The sequence below is a fragment of the Daldinia loculata genome (assembly GCF_022478755.1).
Source record: "Daldinia loculata strain CBS 113971 unplaced genomic scaffold F4817scaffold_106, whole genome shotgun sequence".
NCBI classification, from domain to species: Eukaryota; Fungi; Ascomycota; class Sordariomycetes; order Xylariales; family Hypoxylaceae; genus Daldinia; species Daldinia loculata.
In genome coordinates this window covers 61,935-80,475 of record NW_026054960.1, presented here as the reverse complement: position 1 = coordinate 80,475, position 18,541 = coordinate 61,935, and the positions used below count along the sequence as shown (strand labels likewise).

The 18,541-nt window shown below is 29.7% G+C and overlaps 3 protein-coding genes and 1 non-coding gene across 4 annotated transcripts; 1 reads left to right on the top strand and 3 right to left on the bottom strand.

Annotated features, from left to right (window-relative positions):
• The first annotated feature begins 2,171 nt into the window (after positions 1-2,171).
• On the top strand, positions 2,172-2,274 carry F4817DRAFT_t157. The gene has a single exon. It is a non-coding gene; the product is annotated as a tRNA-Leu (tRNA).
• Positions 2,275-2,782: 508 nt separating this feature from the next.
• F4817DRAFT_21227 (uncharacterized protein) lies at positions 2,783-4,600 on the bottom strand. The gene is made up of 3 exons (XM_049298707.1): positions 3,999-4,600; positions 3,230-3,922; positions 2,783-3,176 (listed from the first exon to the last, which is right to left on the bottom strand). The coding sequence occupies exons 1-3, from the start codon at positions 4,259-4,261 to the stop codon at positions 2,885-2,887; spliced, it is 1,248 nt and encodes a 415-aa protein (XP_049153723.1). The 5' UTR covers positions 4,262-4,600; the 3' UTR covers positions 2,783-2,884.
• Positions 4,601-6,653: 2,053 nt separating this feature from the next.
• On the bottom strand, positions 6,654-8,031 carry F4817DRAFT_354289 (uncharacterized protein). The gene has a single exon (XM_049305496.1). It carries the CDS (start codon positions 7,868-7,870, stop codon positions 6,668-6,670), a length of 1,203 nt encoding a protein of 400 aa, XP_049153722.1. The 5' UTR covers positions 7,871-8,031; the 3' UTR covers positions 6,654-6,667.
• A 2,425-nt stretch (positions 8,032-10,456) lies between these two features.
• On the bottom strand, positions 10,457-11,821 carry F4817DRAFT_21141 (Cut8-domain-containing protein). The gene is made up of 2 exons (XM_049298690.1): positions 11,502-11,821; positions 10,457-11,334 (listed from the first exon to the last, which is right to left on the bottom strand). Exons 1-2 carry the CDS (start codon positions 11,587-11,589, stop codon positions 10,490-10,492), a joined length of 933 nt encoding a protein of 310 aa, XP_049153721.1. The 5' UTR covers positions 11,590-11,821; the 3' UTR covers positions 10,457-10,489.
• Between the last annotated feature and the right edge of the window lie 6,720 nt (positions 11,822-18,541).

Below are 18,541 nucleotides of genomic sequence, written 5' to 3'. Positions count from 1 at the left end.
ATATAATTAATAATATAAATAATTATTAAATATAAAAAATAATATTATAATTTTTATATAATAATTATATTTTATATATATTATATAAAAATTAAGAAATATAATTTATTTAATAAATTAATTAAAGCAATTAAAATAAACAAAATAATATAACATTTTTTAACATAAATTTTATAAAAATTACTTTTAATATAACGTTTTTTATTACATTAAATAAAATTTAATATTAATAAAACGTTAAAGTTAAAATTATTGTAGGTAATTATTATATTAATTATTTAAAAAATAAGAATTTTAAAAATTAAATTAAAAACCAAATAAAAAATAATAAAAATATAAAAGGTAAAAAGGCTTAGTTTTAAATAAAAGTTAATAAAACGCATATAATAAACGTTAATAACGTTAAAAATTTAAATTTATTAAATTTTATTATAATAAAATATAATAAATAAATATATTGATAAATAAAATTGTAAAAAAATAAAATTATAATTAAAATAAAAAGTTAAATTTAAAAAATTATATTGTATTAAAAAAAAACTTAAAAAAATAAATTAAAAAAATAAATTAAAAAGATTTTTTATTTATATAAATTTCTTTTATTAAATTATTTTAAAATTATTATTATAATAATATAAATAATAATTATAATAAAAAAAATGGTTTAATATATTATTAAAATATTAATATAAATTTTAAATAATATATATAAATTTACTTATTAAATTTATTTTTTTTATTATATATTATAATAATTATTATTTAATCCGTTTTTAAAATAAATTATTATTTATATACGTAACTTTCGGTAACGCTAATAAGCTTAAAAATATAATATATTATTTTTACTTAAAAGATATATTGCATAAAATAAATAACTATAATTATAACATAATTATTATAACAGTTATAAAGAATTATGGCATTAATTACAACTATTATATAATTAATTAATTATATAAAAATTATATTATATATAATTATACTTTAAATAATTTAAATCTTTATATATTATTTATAATTATTATATATTATTTATAATAATATTATAACTTTTAATATTTATATATTTTAATTTTTAAATGATTTATAAAAAATAATTATAACCTTTTTATAATCTTTTCATATTTAAATTTTTAATTAAATATTAATAATTTTTATATATTTTTTTAATAAAATATACCATTTAATAAATAATAAAATAAAAAAATAAATTATTTAAAAATAATAAAATAATATAATTTATTAAATTAAATTTTTAATTTTTTTAATAATATTTTATTTAATATTATAATTTTTAACATTTTTTTTATATATATTAAAATCTAAAATAAAATTACTTTATTAAACTTAAATTAAATTTAATATTATTTATATTTTATTTATTTTATTTTAAACATTTTTTAATTTAACATAATTTATTAAAATAAATTTAATAAATTTAAATAACCATTATTTTTAATAATTTTTAATTAAAATATTACTTTTAAAATAAATTTTATATTAAATATTAACATTTATTATTTTTACTTTAAAAATTATTTTTTAATATTTCCAATAATTAAAATTTAAAAACTTTATTATATTAATATTTATTATAAAATTTATAATATATTACTTTAAAATAATATTTTAAATTTTTTAAATTAATTTAATAATATATAATAAATTAAATTAAACTTATTAAATTAATTATTTAATAATTTTAAATAAATAAAACTTTTAATTATTAAATAAATTAATTTATTAAACTAATTAATAAAAATAAAACATTATTATTTTTTTTTATAAACATTTAAAATAAATTTAAATATTTAAATAATATATGACAAACAGTTACATATTGAGATATACTAAGGTACATCTCACATGATCTGGCTCGGGATTTCGTCAAAATTTAAAGATACACATTCCCAAATTTTATATTGACCATAAGATAAATTTAATCAATATCTTACCTTACAACAATATGTATGTACTTGGGTACTTAAATGTCTTTTCCGCCTTAACGTTCTAACTAAACAAATTATAATTTTCTTAGAAATGAAATAAAAAGGTTCATAAGGAGCGAAAGATATTAATAGTCGGTCTCATTAAGAAGTCTGCTTACTATGGAAGTTTCCGTAGTATAAATGTTGTTTTTGTAATTCATCAATCATCCAACAACCAATGGGAGTTTGGCCGAGTGGTTAAGGCGTCGTGTTTAGGTCTTCCAAAAGAACACCATATAACCCGCGATGGGAAACCGCGCAGGTTCGAATCCTGCAGCTCTCAAAGACTTTTCTTTTTCCTTGCCCACTTGGCGCGATATTAAAAGCGCCTGGTGGATTCTTTTTTTAGCCTGGAAATCAAAGATCCGATTGTGTCGAATTTTTAGCGTTGGCGGTATGCGAAATCTTGGCGTTCTATGTATTCGAAGAACGTGGTTCCACATTCAATAAATACTACTAAGAGAAGTTCTATGCACGGCTGGAACTGGTAGTTGGTAATTTGGTAATTTGGTATATAAAAGCCAAAGGTGTAGCTTAAAAGAAAAATGGAGTATACTCGAATAAAATTCTACGCTTGAATTCCAACTGCATAAAATTAATTTGTTGTATCAGCATTTCTATCCAAGCATAGCTCAAGCTGTAGACGCATGGAAACGCTTCGAACTTATCTATCTGGATAGTAGACGATCCTCTCTGTCGATCACTCAGTTCTCGTCATGTTCCATCTTGAACCACCCTTGGAAAATAGCCTGCCGGTGTGGTCTCGCAGTCTCTATAGGTAGACGTCAGAACTAAAAGCAACGCGGCAATAATATTAACTAAATAAACTGACTAAACCGACTAAACCACCTATAAAGTGTTTTCAGAAGCGACGCTATAGTATACTGTAGACCTCAGTATGTCAGTAGCAGGCCGCTACACCACTCGAGAAATCTCAAAAAGTATGATGGACGAGATCTGCGCACGTACAAACGAGTATCGGTATGCCAGTACGCGCCGACTTGGGCGTCTAGTTTTTCCCGACGGCCGTAGTCCACTAAATCGCACGCACCCCATTTCCGCGCAGATGCCTCCTTTTCCGCAGGAAACTTGTTCTCTTGTTTGTATTCGTAGACGATCATGTCTCTGACCCGCCTCGGGCACAGTCCGCCAAATCGAAAACAACCATCAGGGAGTGGTAAGTGGCTGTAGGTACTCGTTAGCAATATGAAGAAAGATCTGGGATTAATGTGACTTACGCGCACCCCGGTATTTGTACTTCCTTGCCGTTCTCTGCTTTGACCTCAAACCAGAGCCTATCCTCAAACTTTCCTCTGCGAGGAATCTCCCCGGTGATAATCGCGACCGGTCGAGCAAACTCTTGGATTATTCTCATTGTAGGACATTGGGGCGGTCCAGCCATATCGAAAACCAGGGTGTTGTCATCGATATACGTAAATTGCTGGTGTACACCGTATCCTGGATCGAGAACGAGAAACTTACCAAAAGGTAACGTCTCGAGAGCTTTCTTGTGTTCGTCTCCATATTCGGGATCTGCGGTATAGAGAGGGATCTCCTTGTTCGTTTTCTTCTCCAATTGCTTAACTAGCGAAACGGCGGCAATATGTTGAGCGATATTTCGCGGCATGATGATATTACGCGGCCTCTGTGTATTATTGCCAGAATCTTTCTCCGGAGACTGTTGATGAGAGCCAAAGTTTGGCATAAGTATACGACCCAGCCCTAAACAAACTACCCTTTTAATTTTCTCTGGATTGGGTATGCTGTCTATAGCCTGTTTGAATTCATGAGCCCTGGTGTTTTTGTCGCACTTCCACCTTTCCCAAGCATCGGTAAGAGTTTTCTGTATATCCTCTACTTCTACATCATCGCGGCTCTCAGTGTATTTCCGGGTGCCCTCCTCATATGGTTTATGATACTTGGAAATGAAACTGTTTTATGTCAGTAATCTTTGTATGAGATTATTTCTTGTTCGGTACTAAGGTTGGTGGAAAATTCTGAACATACGCTTTTGCAAGACTTTCGTTAATCTTAGTATTTGGTTTCATCTGCTTAGGGGGGCAATTTGCCTGGACATTTTGATAGCAGTGAAGAATAAACTCGTGGGGGTCTTCATAGTCCTTCCCTCTGATATCTGAAGCGCAGAACATGTACCAGTTACATCTCTCGACGATCTTTTTGTTCCTTTCTTTGGTACCCAGCTGAAGACCTTGGATTTCCTTTAATTTGAGGAAGTCGGCCTCAAGGCCAGAATAATCATGTGCACCCATTATGCTAGTAGAGAGGTGGATTTAAGAAAGCGAGACGTGTCCACGAAAAAGTATCGTCAGATTTATTGTTTCAGGCTCTTCCAGCTTTAGGTATGCAATCCGCCGCAGAATTACTTAAGTAGAAAAACTTAAATTCTAAAATAAAAGGTCTATCAGGTAGTCACTAAGCAGCTTGATGTCTAACAAATACACAGCATGTGATTTCATTTGACATTGAATAATTGTTAGCTCTGGCAAGTGATATAAGTTCGGATTCACAGATATTTGATTGAGACTTAGCTTTCGCTATTGTGGTCCGTGGAACTGTAGTGGCGGCGAAGAATGTGTTGGTTGTGCTACTGATGCTAAGAGTGATTCAGAAATTAGCTGAATAGAGGTAGCCTTTACTTATATAGATTCGCAGCCTCGTCTATAAAAGGAACCTTCTAGATTTAGCCAGCCACCGCATACGGCCTTACAGCTATGGGTCCACATGTCGGCTCTCTTGACTGATGAATATCTTCTTGTCGGCTTGTTCGAATAACACTGATCATATCCACTCCTGATTCATGCCTGACGCACTCTCTTTTAGCTATATTCATCGCCGCCATAGGTATATGACTTGTAGAGCCTGCTTTTGTAGATATCAGCTCCTTTGATGATATAGGTGGGACACAGGATCTTGGGTATGACGGCATCAGTCATGACAGGAGGCTATTTATAAAAATATGTCTGAAGTAAAGCTGAGACGAAATAGGGCAATACGTGGCTCAAATCCAATCACAATACAATCTGTAGTGAATCAATAAAATGAATTCTACCTCTTGAATGATGGCTAGAAATGCGAAGCTTCGTATTTCGGCACGTATTTCAACCTATAAATTGATTCGAGGACTGCTTCTGCCCCAACGGAGCGCGTTAGTGCAACTTCAAGGCAGCCTGAACTAGCCCTCCTCAAGCTTACAGTAAAGTATTAAATATCTTGCTACTGACGGGCGATGAAGAAGTCAAGGCTTTAAATCAGACGAATGGCTTAATGCATGACGTGGCTAAGCATAGGTAGTGTAAGTAGGTATTGATGCTAGTCAAGATGATACGGGGGTATTATACCTAATTGGACCAATTATGAATCTACATTCATTCACCATAACGACTAACCACGGCCCCCGTATTGATATCGAATGGGAGTGTTATATCTACCTGGGGAGTATAACACATGGTCTAGCGTTAGTTGAGATACACAACAGCTCAAGGTGAACAAGGCAGGCATGATAAACCTCTAGGTAAATTGCCAATCTGTATGTCTATAAGCTGATAACAGGTACCCTAACGTTTCTTTCTAGAAAGCAGCCCTCCTTTTTTTAAGTCCCCAGACATACAAGATCTGCGTTGTTTAAGACATTTTACTCGACAAACCTACAATGCAAACCAAGAAAACTAATCCCCAACAAATCCACTACAAACCCACCGACGCGGAGCCATTCCACACAGCTGAAACATGTCGTGAGACGATTCACAGACTGTCCGATGACGGAGGAGTAGCTTATTTGGCAACTCCGATACAGGCGAAGTACTTCTTAAAAGCCTGAACCTCGACGCTGAAAACACCATCACGGTCGAGGAGAGCCGCCGGTGGCCAGAATTCGGGCTCGACGCGGTCGAGAAGGCCCGGGTACGATGTTAGGCCGCGGGGTTCGGTGACGCCCCACGGGTTCCTGATGATGATGTACTGCTATTATCAGGGTTAATTTCTTATACTATCGAATTTCAATGGCTCGGAAATGTCCCGGAAACAATAGGTAGCTCTCCGATCGGCTGGAAAAGGGGGGGGATATATAAAGGTACGCACATTGTCCTCCTGGCCCTCGCTGACCCAGCCCAAGACCGAGTACGCATGGTTAGCAACCAAATTGCTGCCGCGGAACACTATATAATATCGGAATTAGCACCAGCCTCTCTCTCTCCAACGAAAACAAGTCCAAAAGCGCTTAGATTAGCTGTCGGGGCGAAACCGCCACCGCCTCATTGACCGAGAATTCTCGAGTCCGACCCGATAGGTAGAAGGGAAAAGAAACCCAGGACGTTACATACTGTCTCCTGTGGCGTGCGTCCACGCAGCCATGGGGCTAATAGTGCGCTTGTTCACGCTGCAGGAGCGCACAATGCCTACGAGCTCAGACCCGGAGTGGCGGTCGGTGAAGTAATAACGGGGCTCGCGGCCGTTAATTTGGGCCACTATATTAATGAAGTATGATGTTAGCGGCTGGTTTTTTCGACTAATATGTCTAAAGGGGGTTAGACTGGTCTTGGGGGCAGAAAATCCCCGACTTTTCGGTGCGGGCCGAGAAAAGGGGGAGGGAAAAAAAATATTGAACATGGACGGCCGGATGGATGGATGGATGGATGGATGGATGGATGGATGGATGACTACGCACTGGCCTTGATTGGGTCGCCGCTGTGAGCCTGGGTCATGTCGACGCGGCCGCGGTCCTCGGAACGGGTCATCCACTTGATGAAGGCCTTCTCGTAGAGCGCGGGCCAAGTCTCGTAGCCGTCGCTGGAGTGCGCGTAGATGGGCATGTCGGTCGAGTTGTTGATGGGGATCTGGTAGTCGACCTCGACGGTGTCCGTGTCGGCGTTGTTGCGGCCGCCCTTGTCGTGGAAGCGGATGTTCAGGGTGCGGCGGCGGCGGTCCATGGGTCCGGTCACGGTCGTCCGCGTGGATCGGTTGATCATGGCGGGGTTCGCCCAGAACACGGAGAAGATGCCTGCGATTAGCCAGCTGTCGCTCGAGGCTCCCTGGGTCGGGTCGTCGAAGCGGTGCTGGTATTGCTCCCGGAATTGGTGGGAGTTGCCTTGCATGGCGAAGAGTGGGCCGTCCATCATGAAGCGACGCGGGATGTTCCGGAAGATGACATCGTTCATGTCGCGCCAGGAGCTGTTGGGGGGAGACCACGGCTGGTCTTCCTTTCCGTGGCGGAAGGGAAGCACAAGCTCGTTTATGGTCTCGGTAACATCGCGGTTACTGACAGTCTTGCTGAGAGACTGGCCATCAAGGACAAGACGGAGCTTGCCATTCTGCATGCGGGCCATCTTGATGCGGATGTCGCCGACCTCTTTGAGGCCGATCTTCTCGAGGTCGTCGAGCTTCTTGACGCGGGACAAGTCGGGAGTGACAAGGTCGCGCTCGTCGAGGATCTGCATCTCCTTCTCGGAGATCTCCTCGGCCTGGCGGTTCTCCTCGTTGAGCTTGAGGCCGGCAAAGAGCACCGAGTTGTGCTTCAGGTCGAAGAGCTCGTCGTAGTCGGTCTGCAGGACATCCGCGAGGATGCGCGCAGTCGACAGAGCATGACGGTCCAATCGATGGCCGACCATAGCCTCAACTAGGGCATACGGGTTGATGGCACCGATGAACACATCCTTGGGAGGCTCATCAGGAGAAGGCTCCTGGCCAAGGGGAGGGCGGTCATCCCTCTCGTTGCCGAGGACCTCGTAGTCCTCGGACATAGTCCTAGAAGGAATAACGCGCCTGTCGATTTTGTGGCCCGTAAGTGCCTCAAACAGAGCAAAAGCATCCATGTTGCTAGGAGCTCCACGAGGAGATTCGGAAGGGGATCCAGAGGTAACCATTTTAAATTTAAGTTGGTGGTAAGTTATTGGTGTTATACGGATGTATGAATAGTAAACGGTAAGCTAATAAATTATTGAACGAGTCGCTATTGCTTGGTGAGAATAGAATAGAATAGTCTTGAGGAGGTTGACTGGTATATGTATGTTTTCACTGATATTCAAGACACATGTTTCTTTCGCTTCGTGGACCATGTCTTCAAGATCTTGTGCCTTCACTTACCTTGTATCGACAAAACCGAATAGAGCGCCTAATGCAAAAACCGAGTATAAACATGAGTCTCTCCGCGTAGACCTACGGACCCCGCAAATTGCCTAGACCTCATTCCTAAGTGAAAATAGGTTATATTACGTATCTTCTAAAGTGCCCATTTAAAAGGTTAAAGATCACTGTACTGCAGTAGAGCGCTGTTGGCATGATCTGATACGGACATATTCTCCTCACTATCACCCCCGTAGGTTTCTACTTGTTCTTACGTTCTTACTTTTGTCCTCGGCGGCCAAAGCTGTCTGGGTGAGCTATTTCATGGGAGAAATGACTGGAGTAAGAGACTTTCGGATAAGTGATTATACGTGCTCTCTAGAAAGGGTACAGGAGAACTCCAGAATACTATATGTGTCTAACACCGTTATGGTCAAGTGAGTGCGTGTACCTACCCATACCCACATACCCAGGTAACTACCTAAAGGGGGCTCAGTACTCAGAACCGACAATGAGCGACGGACTCCTAAAATTAACTACATTCGCAGTGCTCCTAAATGGTTTAATTTATGCCATTTTAAAGCTTAATCCACTGTCGGGTTCGCGGGGGACGGACAGGGAAATAAGCTTCAAACCATCCGGCTGGTTCAGGCGCCTCAAAGCCGTGGATGTTGGTCTTGGTCCAAGATAGTTCTACTGGAGTTCAGCTCCATGTTGACAGGAATTCTAGGCTGATCCTGAGCTGAGCTGATCTTAGACTACGGGGAAAAGCTCACCCCCTTTCTAGGTTTACAGCACACATGGTAGATGATTCTGCATGAGCCTATGTAGGAGCTCTAGTACTTTTAACTGATGAAATTTTCTACCTATTGTAATTATTTACCTACCACGTGAAAATCACTATGGCACTATGTAGGATGATAAGCCCATACTAGAAGCTATAGACGTATTATAATGTTCCTGGGTAATTAAGTGACTTCTTAGTAGGTAAGTCTTCATGACGGATACGCAGTTCAGCACCACCTAAGCGTAAAAACATGGGATAAGTCGTCCGATGTGAAACTCAATTCGCTACCAAAACCTACCTAGGTATAGAATACGAGACGAAGAGTGAGTTTCACCATCTAGGTACTCCCGTGCGTTTAGCTTACCGGGTACCTGAACCTTGAGTTGCTCGATGGCCTTTTAATTATCTCGTTGTAAACCGAGGTTTCAAGGCCTAAGCCCCGTATTACAAGGAGCTGGCAAGCAAGGCTAATTACTACTGAACATAGTCTCGGTAGGAGTCTCGGTAGGAATATATTCTCATTTTGCCTTAGTGAGTTATAAAGTATTTTAGAACTTAGCGAGGTGAAAAGGGGGTAACCCAATACCGGGAAATCCTTATTAGCTCCCGAAAGAAAGAAACATGGCTAATTACGAAGAATCAATGCCACAATCTACTCATAGAATATCACCGAAGCAAAAACCCCAGCGACCAAGTGTCCGACCTACATATGATTTGCTCTGTATTGAGATAATATAACCTCAGTACTGTCTGTGTCAGGTATTCGCTTCCTTTATAGACAAGAACTCCAGAAGCTCTAGAGTCCCCATCGCTTTTTAATCCACAAAATACATAGAGCGCTTTTGACAGTATATCCCTCAACCCGACTTAACATCGACGCAAAACAACACGAACAAGTCACAGGAGCAACCAAAACAACTCATTTAAAAATATCAACGCCCTCAATAACAGCTAAATCGCTGGTAATGATTATGTCCCTATGCCTATGCCAGACCAGTGAGCTAAGCCACAACACTCACGTCCGCTCCGACTATAACAGCGTCAGTACGAGCTGTATGTACATCATAAGGCGCCCTGACCAACACGTAAGAAGTAGATAGGACCGCCTGTTCTGAAGGAGCCAGTTAAGTAGGTACCCAAAAAGCAGTTCCTCAGTTCATTGGTTCGTTCCATCCACTATGCAGAAATGGTTTTGGTCAAGAGTAGTTAAGGTATCCGTAATGTGTGATTGGTTCGGATGAAGAAATAGAAAAAAAGGGGAGGGATATCAGGATGACAAAGAAAAAACATGAATTGATAGTAACAGTGATATGATGTAAGTGCTAGAACGCCGTGATGTAGTAAGTAACCGTAAAGCAAAGAACCCTTGGCCGACAAATCTATGAACCTATGCCATGCCCCCTAAGACGAAAGGAAGGAAAACAAAAATATTCATCATAGTCTCATTGCGAGGTGGTGGTATGTGCAAATGCGTCCATCCTCGATGCCTATTGCATGACTGCTTACTCCGTCATATGCTGGATGCTAGTGAAACATCATTTTGTTCATTAATCTTCGTGCCCCTTTAGGCCCGTCCAAATCCACCTCCTCCATCTTCTCTTTTGCCTTGCTTCCTCCCTGGTGGTGGCAGTCTCTACCAACGTCCGACCGGAACAGGCGCGCCATAATTGCCAGCCATCAACTGGTCCAGAATGGAGCTTTGGTTGGCGGGCGTACTTGAGGCGGTGTTGCCTGAACCTCCACCGACCCATCCGACATTCGCGGCCATAGAGGAGATGGCAGCACCTAACCTGCCACCCGATTGTTGATTGTGCTTAGCAAGCTTTTGGTCCCAACCACCCGAATGTAAGAGGAAGCCGGCCCCTTTCTTGGAGGCTTCATTGATAACCAGAGCCCAGGCTTGCGATATTTCGTAGTAGACGTTCTCTTTATGATGTCGGTGGCTTTGGCTTTCCCAGTCAGGCAGGCTGTGTACTACCTTCGTGGCGCCATCTAGATATTGTAGCGAGAGGTTTGCGCTTGTCTCGTTAGGCGGAAGGAATTGGTGTGTGAAGTCAGCAAGGGCATCGATCAGCGCCATTAGTTGATGTTTGACCCGGTAGTATGTGTAGTCGGAACTCGAATCGCCGTAGGGAAACGCATCTCGTAGTTTGTCCTGATACTCCTTCAACACTTGTAGGGCGCAGTCGACGGAGGGCTTTGGAGCGCTTTTGACGACCTCTTCTCCAATTTCTGCTTGTCGCTCGCAGATTGTCTGTAGCACAGTTCGCAGTTGCGTGATGTCGAGGGTCTCGAGGAGTCGAGGGAGCGATAGAGGCCGTCCCGCTAGTTCATTTGCCCGGACTTTCTTCGATGGTCTAGCCGCGAGCTGTCGCGATTGAGCAGCAGGGGAGTTGAGGGGCGAGACCGACATCTCATCGCCATCGTCATCGGCCTTTCGCTTTCGGTTACTAGCCATAGTGTTATGAAATGGAGAAACTATTAAGCAAAATTGTTAGTATAGGTATATTGCTGCCTGTTCGGATCTCCTTAGATGCAGAGTAGTCGAGTCCGCAGCTCGGGATCGCAAACAGCTAAGGGGTATGAAGACAATGCCCCACATGACTCGGAATAAGAAAGCCTAGGAATTAAATATATTCACATACTTGAGCGAGTAGGCGACCGTCTATTGGTCTCGTGTTGATGAGGGAAGAAAGACGGCGGTTGCGGCTGCGGCGATAACAAAACGTTCATTATGCTAACAGGTATATTCCTTCCGAATACGTCGTACTGCTCGGTGTCCTATGCCCTCCTCGATAACGGTGTTTGGTCGAGCTATGGCGATGTCGACACCACGCTGGACTGATCGACGGATCGACGGTATGCTTATCTGACGTACGGCGGAGTGGCGTCGACGATGGGAACAAACCGGAAGTGCAGGATGGGGAAGATGTTGAGCGAGGGAGGGAGGAGAACCAGAGATAAATAAAAGTAGAGGGGAGAAAGTAAGAAGGTGGATAGAGGGTGGATCGAAAAAGAATGTCGTTACTTGTGGCTACTTTTATTCCGTCTGGTCCTTAAGGCTTAAGCTAAATAAATAAAAAGGGCGCCTAATATTGGTTGCGCATTGACGGAGGGTGTAGGGTGTAGGGTGGTGTAGGGTGTAGCGCAGTTGTTTAAAAAGTAATAACAAACACCCAAAGGTGACTTAACAACAATTATGTATTAGTCTTGGGTCGACTAATCCCTTTGATTGAATAGGATTTGGAGGTTATGGAGGGTTTGTGTGTGCGTGTCGATGGTGTGGATTGGATGTTCCAAGGAAAGATACGCAAAAGATGGCAGCAATGGTTTAGAAAACCGCCTTCCGCTGGCTCGGGCAGTCAAGGAAAAACAGTCAGGCCCCAAAATCCCCAATGTATCTGGCCATACTGTTGGTTCACTCGACGCCAGCTGGTGGAGACAAGGTCCCCTGTGGCTGTATGTAGTATGTAATATTACCCTAAGTGGACTAGCAGTACTATACACTAGGAGCTACATAGGTACGCACTTATGTACTCTTTTGTAATCAATGGCCCGCATTAGTGCCTTATGCCTATATACCATAGCAGTAAAGGGTGGTTTTAAGAAACGGTTATTAGACGTAAAAATTATTTTATATCCGAAAATTATTTTTTAATAAATAATTATTATTAGTTAAAAAATATTTACTTATTTAATTTATATAAAAAAATATAAATATTAAATATAATATTTATATTAATAATTGTTTATATTTAAGTAATATATTTTAAAATTTTAAAAATTAAATAATAATAATGTATATTATAATTATTTAAAAATTTAAATAAATAATATATTTTATAAATATTTAATATTTTAAATTTATTTTTTTATTATTATTTATATATTTAAATATTTAATCTTTTATTATTATTTATATTTTTTATTTAAACTTTTATTATTGTTTATATGTTTTATTTAAATTTTTATTATAATTAATAAAAGTTTTAATTATAAGTAATTATTTATTAAACGTGTATAAAAATTATAAAATATTTTTATAAATATATTATTTAATATATTATTAAATATGTTAAGTTTTAATAAAATATAATTAAAATTATTATAATTAATATTATAATTAAAATTTTAATTAATATTATTAATTAAGTTTATTATAAATTTAATTAATTTAAATATAATATATTTTAAAAACGTAAATTTTATTTTAATATTTAAATAATTATAATTTTTATAATTAAAATATAATTAAAATCTTTTAATAAACCGTTTATTTTTTTTAAAAAAATAAACGTTATTTAATAAATAATTATTAATGTTATAAATAAAATTAAAATTATTATTATCGTAATTATTATTATATTTTTATTTTAATTATTTTATACGTAACAAATAAATTAATTTATTACATTTATAAATAAAATAATTATTTATATTTTATTTTATTTACTTAATACGTAATAAATAAATTATATTAAAATAATTATTAATATTATTTTATTTTATTTAATTACGGCCTTGTTTTTACCCGGTAAAAAATTAATAAATATTAATTATTTTGGTAAATAATTAAATAAAGTTAATTTAAATAAATATTTTTTTTTTATATTTTTTTATTTTACTATTAAATATAACGGATTTATAAATAATATATTTTATTTTATTATTGGCGTATTTAACGGCAATATTAACAAATATTATAATAATATTATTAATAAATATAATTTAAATAAATTAAATAAAAAAAATTTTTATAAAAATATAAAAAAATAATAAATAGCATTAGTTTTAATATAAAGTAATAATTTTTATATTATTATTATTAGTTTTTTTAAAAAAGTTAAAAATATACGTAACCAAGTAATATTAATTTTTTTATTTTAAATTAATTTTTAAAAATAAAATAATTTTATTTTAATTATAATAAAAATAAAAATTATTATAAAATTATATTTTATTTAATAAATAAATTTTTATATTTTATATTTATTTACGGTTAAAATAAATATATATATTATTTATTTATAATTAATTATTAATAAATTTAAATATAATATACATATTTTAAATAAAGTTACATATTTTAATAATACGGTAAATTTTTTTATATAAATTAAATATAATAAAAACGTTAATATTAATAAAAGAAATTTATTAATTTTTTAAAAAAATTTATAATTTTGGTAATTTATTAAAAATAAAAAATATTTAATTAATAAATTTAAAAACGATTAAATATAAAAAATTTATTAATAATTAATAATAAAAAAAAAAAAAAATTAAAAATTAACTTTATTTATATTTAAATATATAGAAATAATAACGTTTTAGCAGTATAATATTATTTATAATTTTTAATCGGGAATTATTTATTTTAAAAAATTTGGTAAAATATAAATTAATAAAATTAAATTTACGCCTTTTTATTAAGTTTTATATATTTTTATAAAATAAATAATAAACGTAATATAATAAAATATATTATAAACTATTTAAATCGGTTATATTAAAAAATAAAAATAATAATAGTAAAATATAGTTTAAATAATAAATTTTTACCATTTTCTTTAATTATTAACGGTTTTTTTCGGTAAAAAAAGTTATAAAATTAATAATTGATTTTAATTTCATATTAATTATAATAAGCTAATAAAATATATTATATATATATATTTTTAAAATATTATAAATATATAATTATTAAACGTAATTATTATATTATTATTAATAAAAATAAAATAATAAAAAATAATAGCATAAAATGCAATTAAATTTATATTTTTAATTAATTAAATTTTCAAATTTACTTATAGTTTAAATATAAACGTTATTTTTTTTTATCTTTTTTATTAATTATAATATAAAAAAAAAAAAAAAAATTTTTATATTTTAACATTAAAATTTAATAATTAATTATTTTATAAACTTATAATATTTATTAAAAAAATTTATTAATTATATTATTTCGTATTTAATATAAAAAATATAATATAAAAGCCGTTTTTATATTAAATAAAAAAAAAAAAATTTAACGTATATTAATAATAATTAATTTAATTAATTTTTTATAACGTTAAACCGTTTAATTTTAAAAATTATTAATAATCTTTTTATTATTTTTTTATTAATATATAAATTAATATTTTAATAATTTATAACGTTATTTTAATTAAATTAATTTTTACATTTAAAAAATTATAAAAATTATCTTAAAAATTATTTTAATAAACGTTATAATAAATAAAACGTTAAAGGATTTATAATTAAAATATACGTTTATAATTAACCGAAATTTTATTTTTTTCGATTTTATAAATTAAATTAATTTATAACCGAAAAAATTAAATAAAATTTTAATTAAATAAAAATATATTATTACAAAAATAAATATTAACTTTAATTTAAATAATTATAAATATAACTAATTTACGTTTAATATTATTAAACTTATAACCAAATTTTTTTTAATTAAATTTATTTTCGGATAATTTATTGCTAAATAATTTACCGTTAAATAACTTACCATTAAATAACTTATTTTTAAATATATTATTTATAATATAATCGTTTAATTGCAAATTAATAAATACGTCTTTAATAAACTTACTTTTAATAAATTTATTTATATTAACAATATTTTTATTAAATTTAATAATAACATATTCGTTTTTATTAAATAATATAAAACTTAATATATTAAATTAATTATTATATAATATATTAACGTATATATTAAATAAAAAAGTATTAAAAAATAAAGGTAAAAATAAATTATTAAATTTAAAACGTTAAAAATATTAAAACTCTTATAATTTAAACATTTGTTTATAAACTAACATATTTTAAATATTTTAAAATAAAATTTATATAAAATTATTTAATTTAATATTTTTAAACTTTTTAATTTTATAAATTAATTTAAATATTTTATAAATATTAACGCGTTTATTTAAATTAATATTTTACTTAAAATTTATTACCAATTATTTAAAATTTTATTTAATATTTAAATTAAAAATAACTTTTATTTTAATAAATTTATATAATTTATTATTAAATAAATAAAATATATGTTGGAAATATTAAAAAAAAAATTATATTTTATTAATAAAAATCTTTTAATAATTAATAATAAATATAATTTAAAAGTTATAAATATATTTAAATATATTAAAATCTAATTTTTTTCCAATTTATTAATAAAATAATAAAAGATTTATTTTTTATAATTTTATTTTAATTAAATAATTATTTATAAAATTATTAATATATCTTTTTTTTATATTAATATGTTTTAAATATTAAAATTAATAAATTTATATAAAAATTTTTAAATAAAAATTTATATTTTATAATTTAAAATAATTTTATAATATAGTTAAATAATTTTTTAAATTAAAATAATAATAAGTTTAACTTTAAATATTAATCTTAAATAAGTTAAATGATGGTATTAGGGTTATAAAAGGCTAAAAAATGTTAACACAATTCTAGATTATAATAAAATTTAATTTAAATTATTTTTAAACTATTATAAAAATAATTTTTACTTATTTATAACCTTTATAAATACCAAAAATTATTAATTAATAATATTATTATAATATTGGTTTAAATTAAAAGAAAGAATTTATTAGAATATATTTTAATAAAAGTTTACATCTTTTTTAAATTTATATTATTAATATAATTTTTACCTTATTTATTATAAACCAAAAATTAAATAGTTATAAATAAAAGAAATATTTATTAATAAACTAAAATATATTTAGTAAGATTAAATTTAATTTATTTTTTTAATATGGTAGGAATAAATTATTTTCTTATAATAATAAAAATAAATTATTTAATATTAAACCTTTTATTTATAAAGTTAATTAATAATTAAATTTAAGTTAATATATTAAATAAATAAAGTAAGTATATAATTAATAAAATTTATATTTAATTTATAATAAATATATAAACTAACCTTTAATAGTATAAAATAATTAATATAATATATATTAATTATAATAAATTATTAATATTAAAAAAAAATAAAAATAAATTATTTAAAGAAAATGTAAAATAAATAATATAAAAAAATAAAAAAAAAATTAAAAATTTTAAAAGGTAATTATTAATAATAATAACATTTATTATATTAATTTACTTTATAAATAAAATATATACCAATATTATTTAATATATTTAGTTTAAATTAAAAGAATTTCCGATCCAAATAAATATATAACGCCATAAAAAAATTTATTATAATATTATATATAATTATTTTTGGTTTTATTACTTTTTTATTAATAATAACATTTATTTTTAAATATTTATTTCTTTTTTTTTATAATAATTTTATTATTTACTTATATTATTAATTTCTTTTATAAATAATAATATTAACGTTTAAACATTCTTTTTATCTTTTTTATAATATTTTTATAATAGATTTATGTTATATATAAAATACGCAAAAAAAAGGATAGTTTTTATTTAAAATTACAATAATTTTAAAATTTATTAAATAAATAATTTTATTTTATATATATTAAAGAAAATAATAATTAATTAAATATTAATAAAGTTGGTTAATCAAACTTTACCAGATATATATATTTCCAAAATAATATATATTATATAAAGAAAAATAAATATTTTTAATTTAATAATATTAATAATATATTTCTTTTATTTAATAATAAAAAAATATTATTTATATTAAATATTTATAATTATTATAAAGAAATAATTGGCATTAATAATAATATAATGGAAAGAATAAAAAGCTATAATAAAAATAATATCAAAAATAATTAAATTTATTTTAAATAAGAAAATAAAAATAGGTTTTTACTGTTAATAAATAATTAATTATAATTATTAATTTTATTTATATATATAATAATAATTTTTAATTTAAATTTAATATATTATAATTTTTTTAATAATAATATTAATTATATTATACATTTAATATTAAATTTATTTAATATTGTTAATATTATTATATATAAAAAAACTATTTATAATAAAAACGCCTTAAAAATTAAATTATTTTTTAATAAAAAAGAAAAAAATAATAATGGTATAAATTTAAAAGTTATACTTAAATTTTTAATAATAATTTAAAACCTTTTTATATTATTATTTAATTTATATATATTTCCCACTTTTATTATTAATTATTTACGTATAAATATAATTATAAATCTTTATATTAATTAATATTTAAATAAATATTATTATAAAAACGGTTTATATAATATTTTTTAATTAATAAAAATATACCAAAATTAAAAGATTAAAATTTTATAATTTGAAAAAATATTTACTTTTTTTATAAAATTTATTAACTTTAACTATAAAGAATAATTATCTTTTTATAAGATTTTTTAACTTCTTTAAAACAATTTTAATAACTTAATTTATAATATATTAAACCTTCCAAACCAATTAATAACGCTAAAATTATAACTACACAAATATTTACTTTTGTTAAATATATATAAAGTTAATATTTTATTAAATATAAAAAAAATATTTATTAAAATTAATTAATATAAAATTAAAACGTAAAAAAAATTTTAATAAATGAATATTAAAGTAAGAAATAAATTTTTAATTATTATAAAATTTATATTTTTTAACTTTTTTATATTTATTAAAACTTTCTTATTATTTAATATTA

What these genes read in the sequence shown, in the direction of transcription:
- F4817DRAFT_21227 (XM_049298707.1), bottom strand. Translation starts at nt 4,261, where the DNA reads ATGGGTGCACATGATTATTCTGGCCTTGAGGCCGACTTCCTCAAATTA. An exon ending in AACGAAAGTCTTGCAAAAGC is followed by an intron (nt 3,923 to 3,998) that starts GTATGTTCAGAA and finishes GACATAAAACAG; the next exon opens with TTTCATTTCCAAGTATCATA. An exon ending in GTACAAATACCGGGGTGCGC is followed by an intron (nt 3,177 to 3,229) that starts GTAAGTCACATT and finishes GAGTACCTACAG; the next exon opens with CCACTTACCACTCCCTGATG.
- F4817DRAFT_354289 (XM_049305496.1), bottom strand. Translation starts at nt 7,870, where the DNA reads ATGGTTACCTCTGGATCCCCTTCCGAATCTCCTCGTGGAGCTCCTAGC.
- F4817DRAFT_21141 (XM_049298690.1), bottom strand. Translation starts at nt 11,589, where the DNA reads ATGAACGTTTTGTTATCGCCGCAGCCGCAACCGCCGTCTTTCTTCCCT. An exon ending in ACGGTCGCCTACTCGCTCAA is followed by an intron (nt 11,335 to 11,501) that starts GTATGTGAATAT and finishes TTTGCTTAATAG; the next exon opens with TTTCTCCATTTCATAACACT.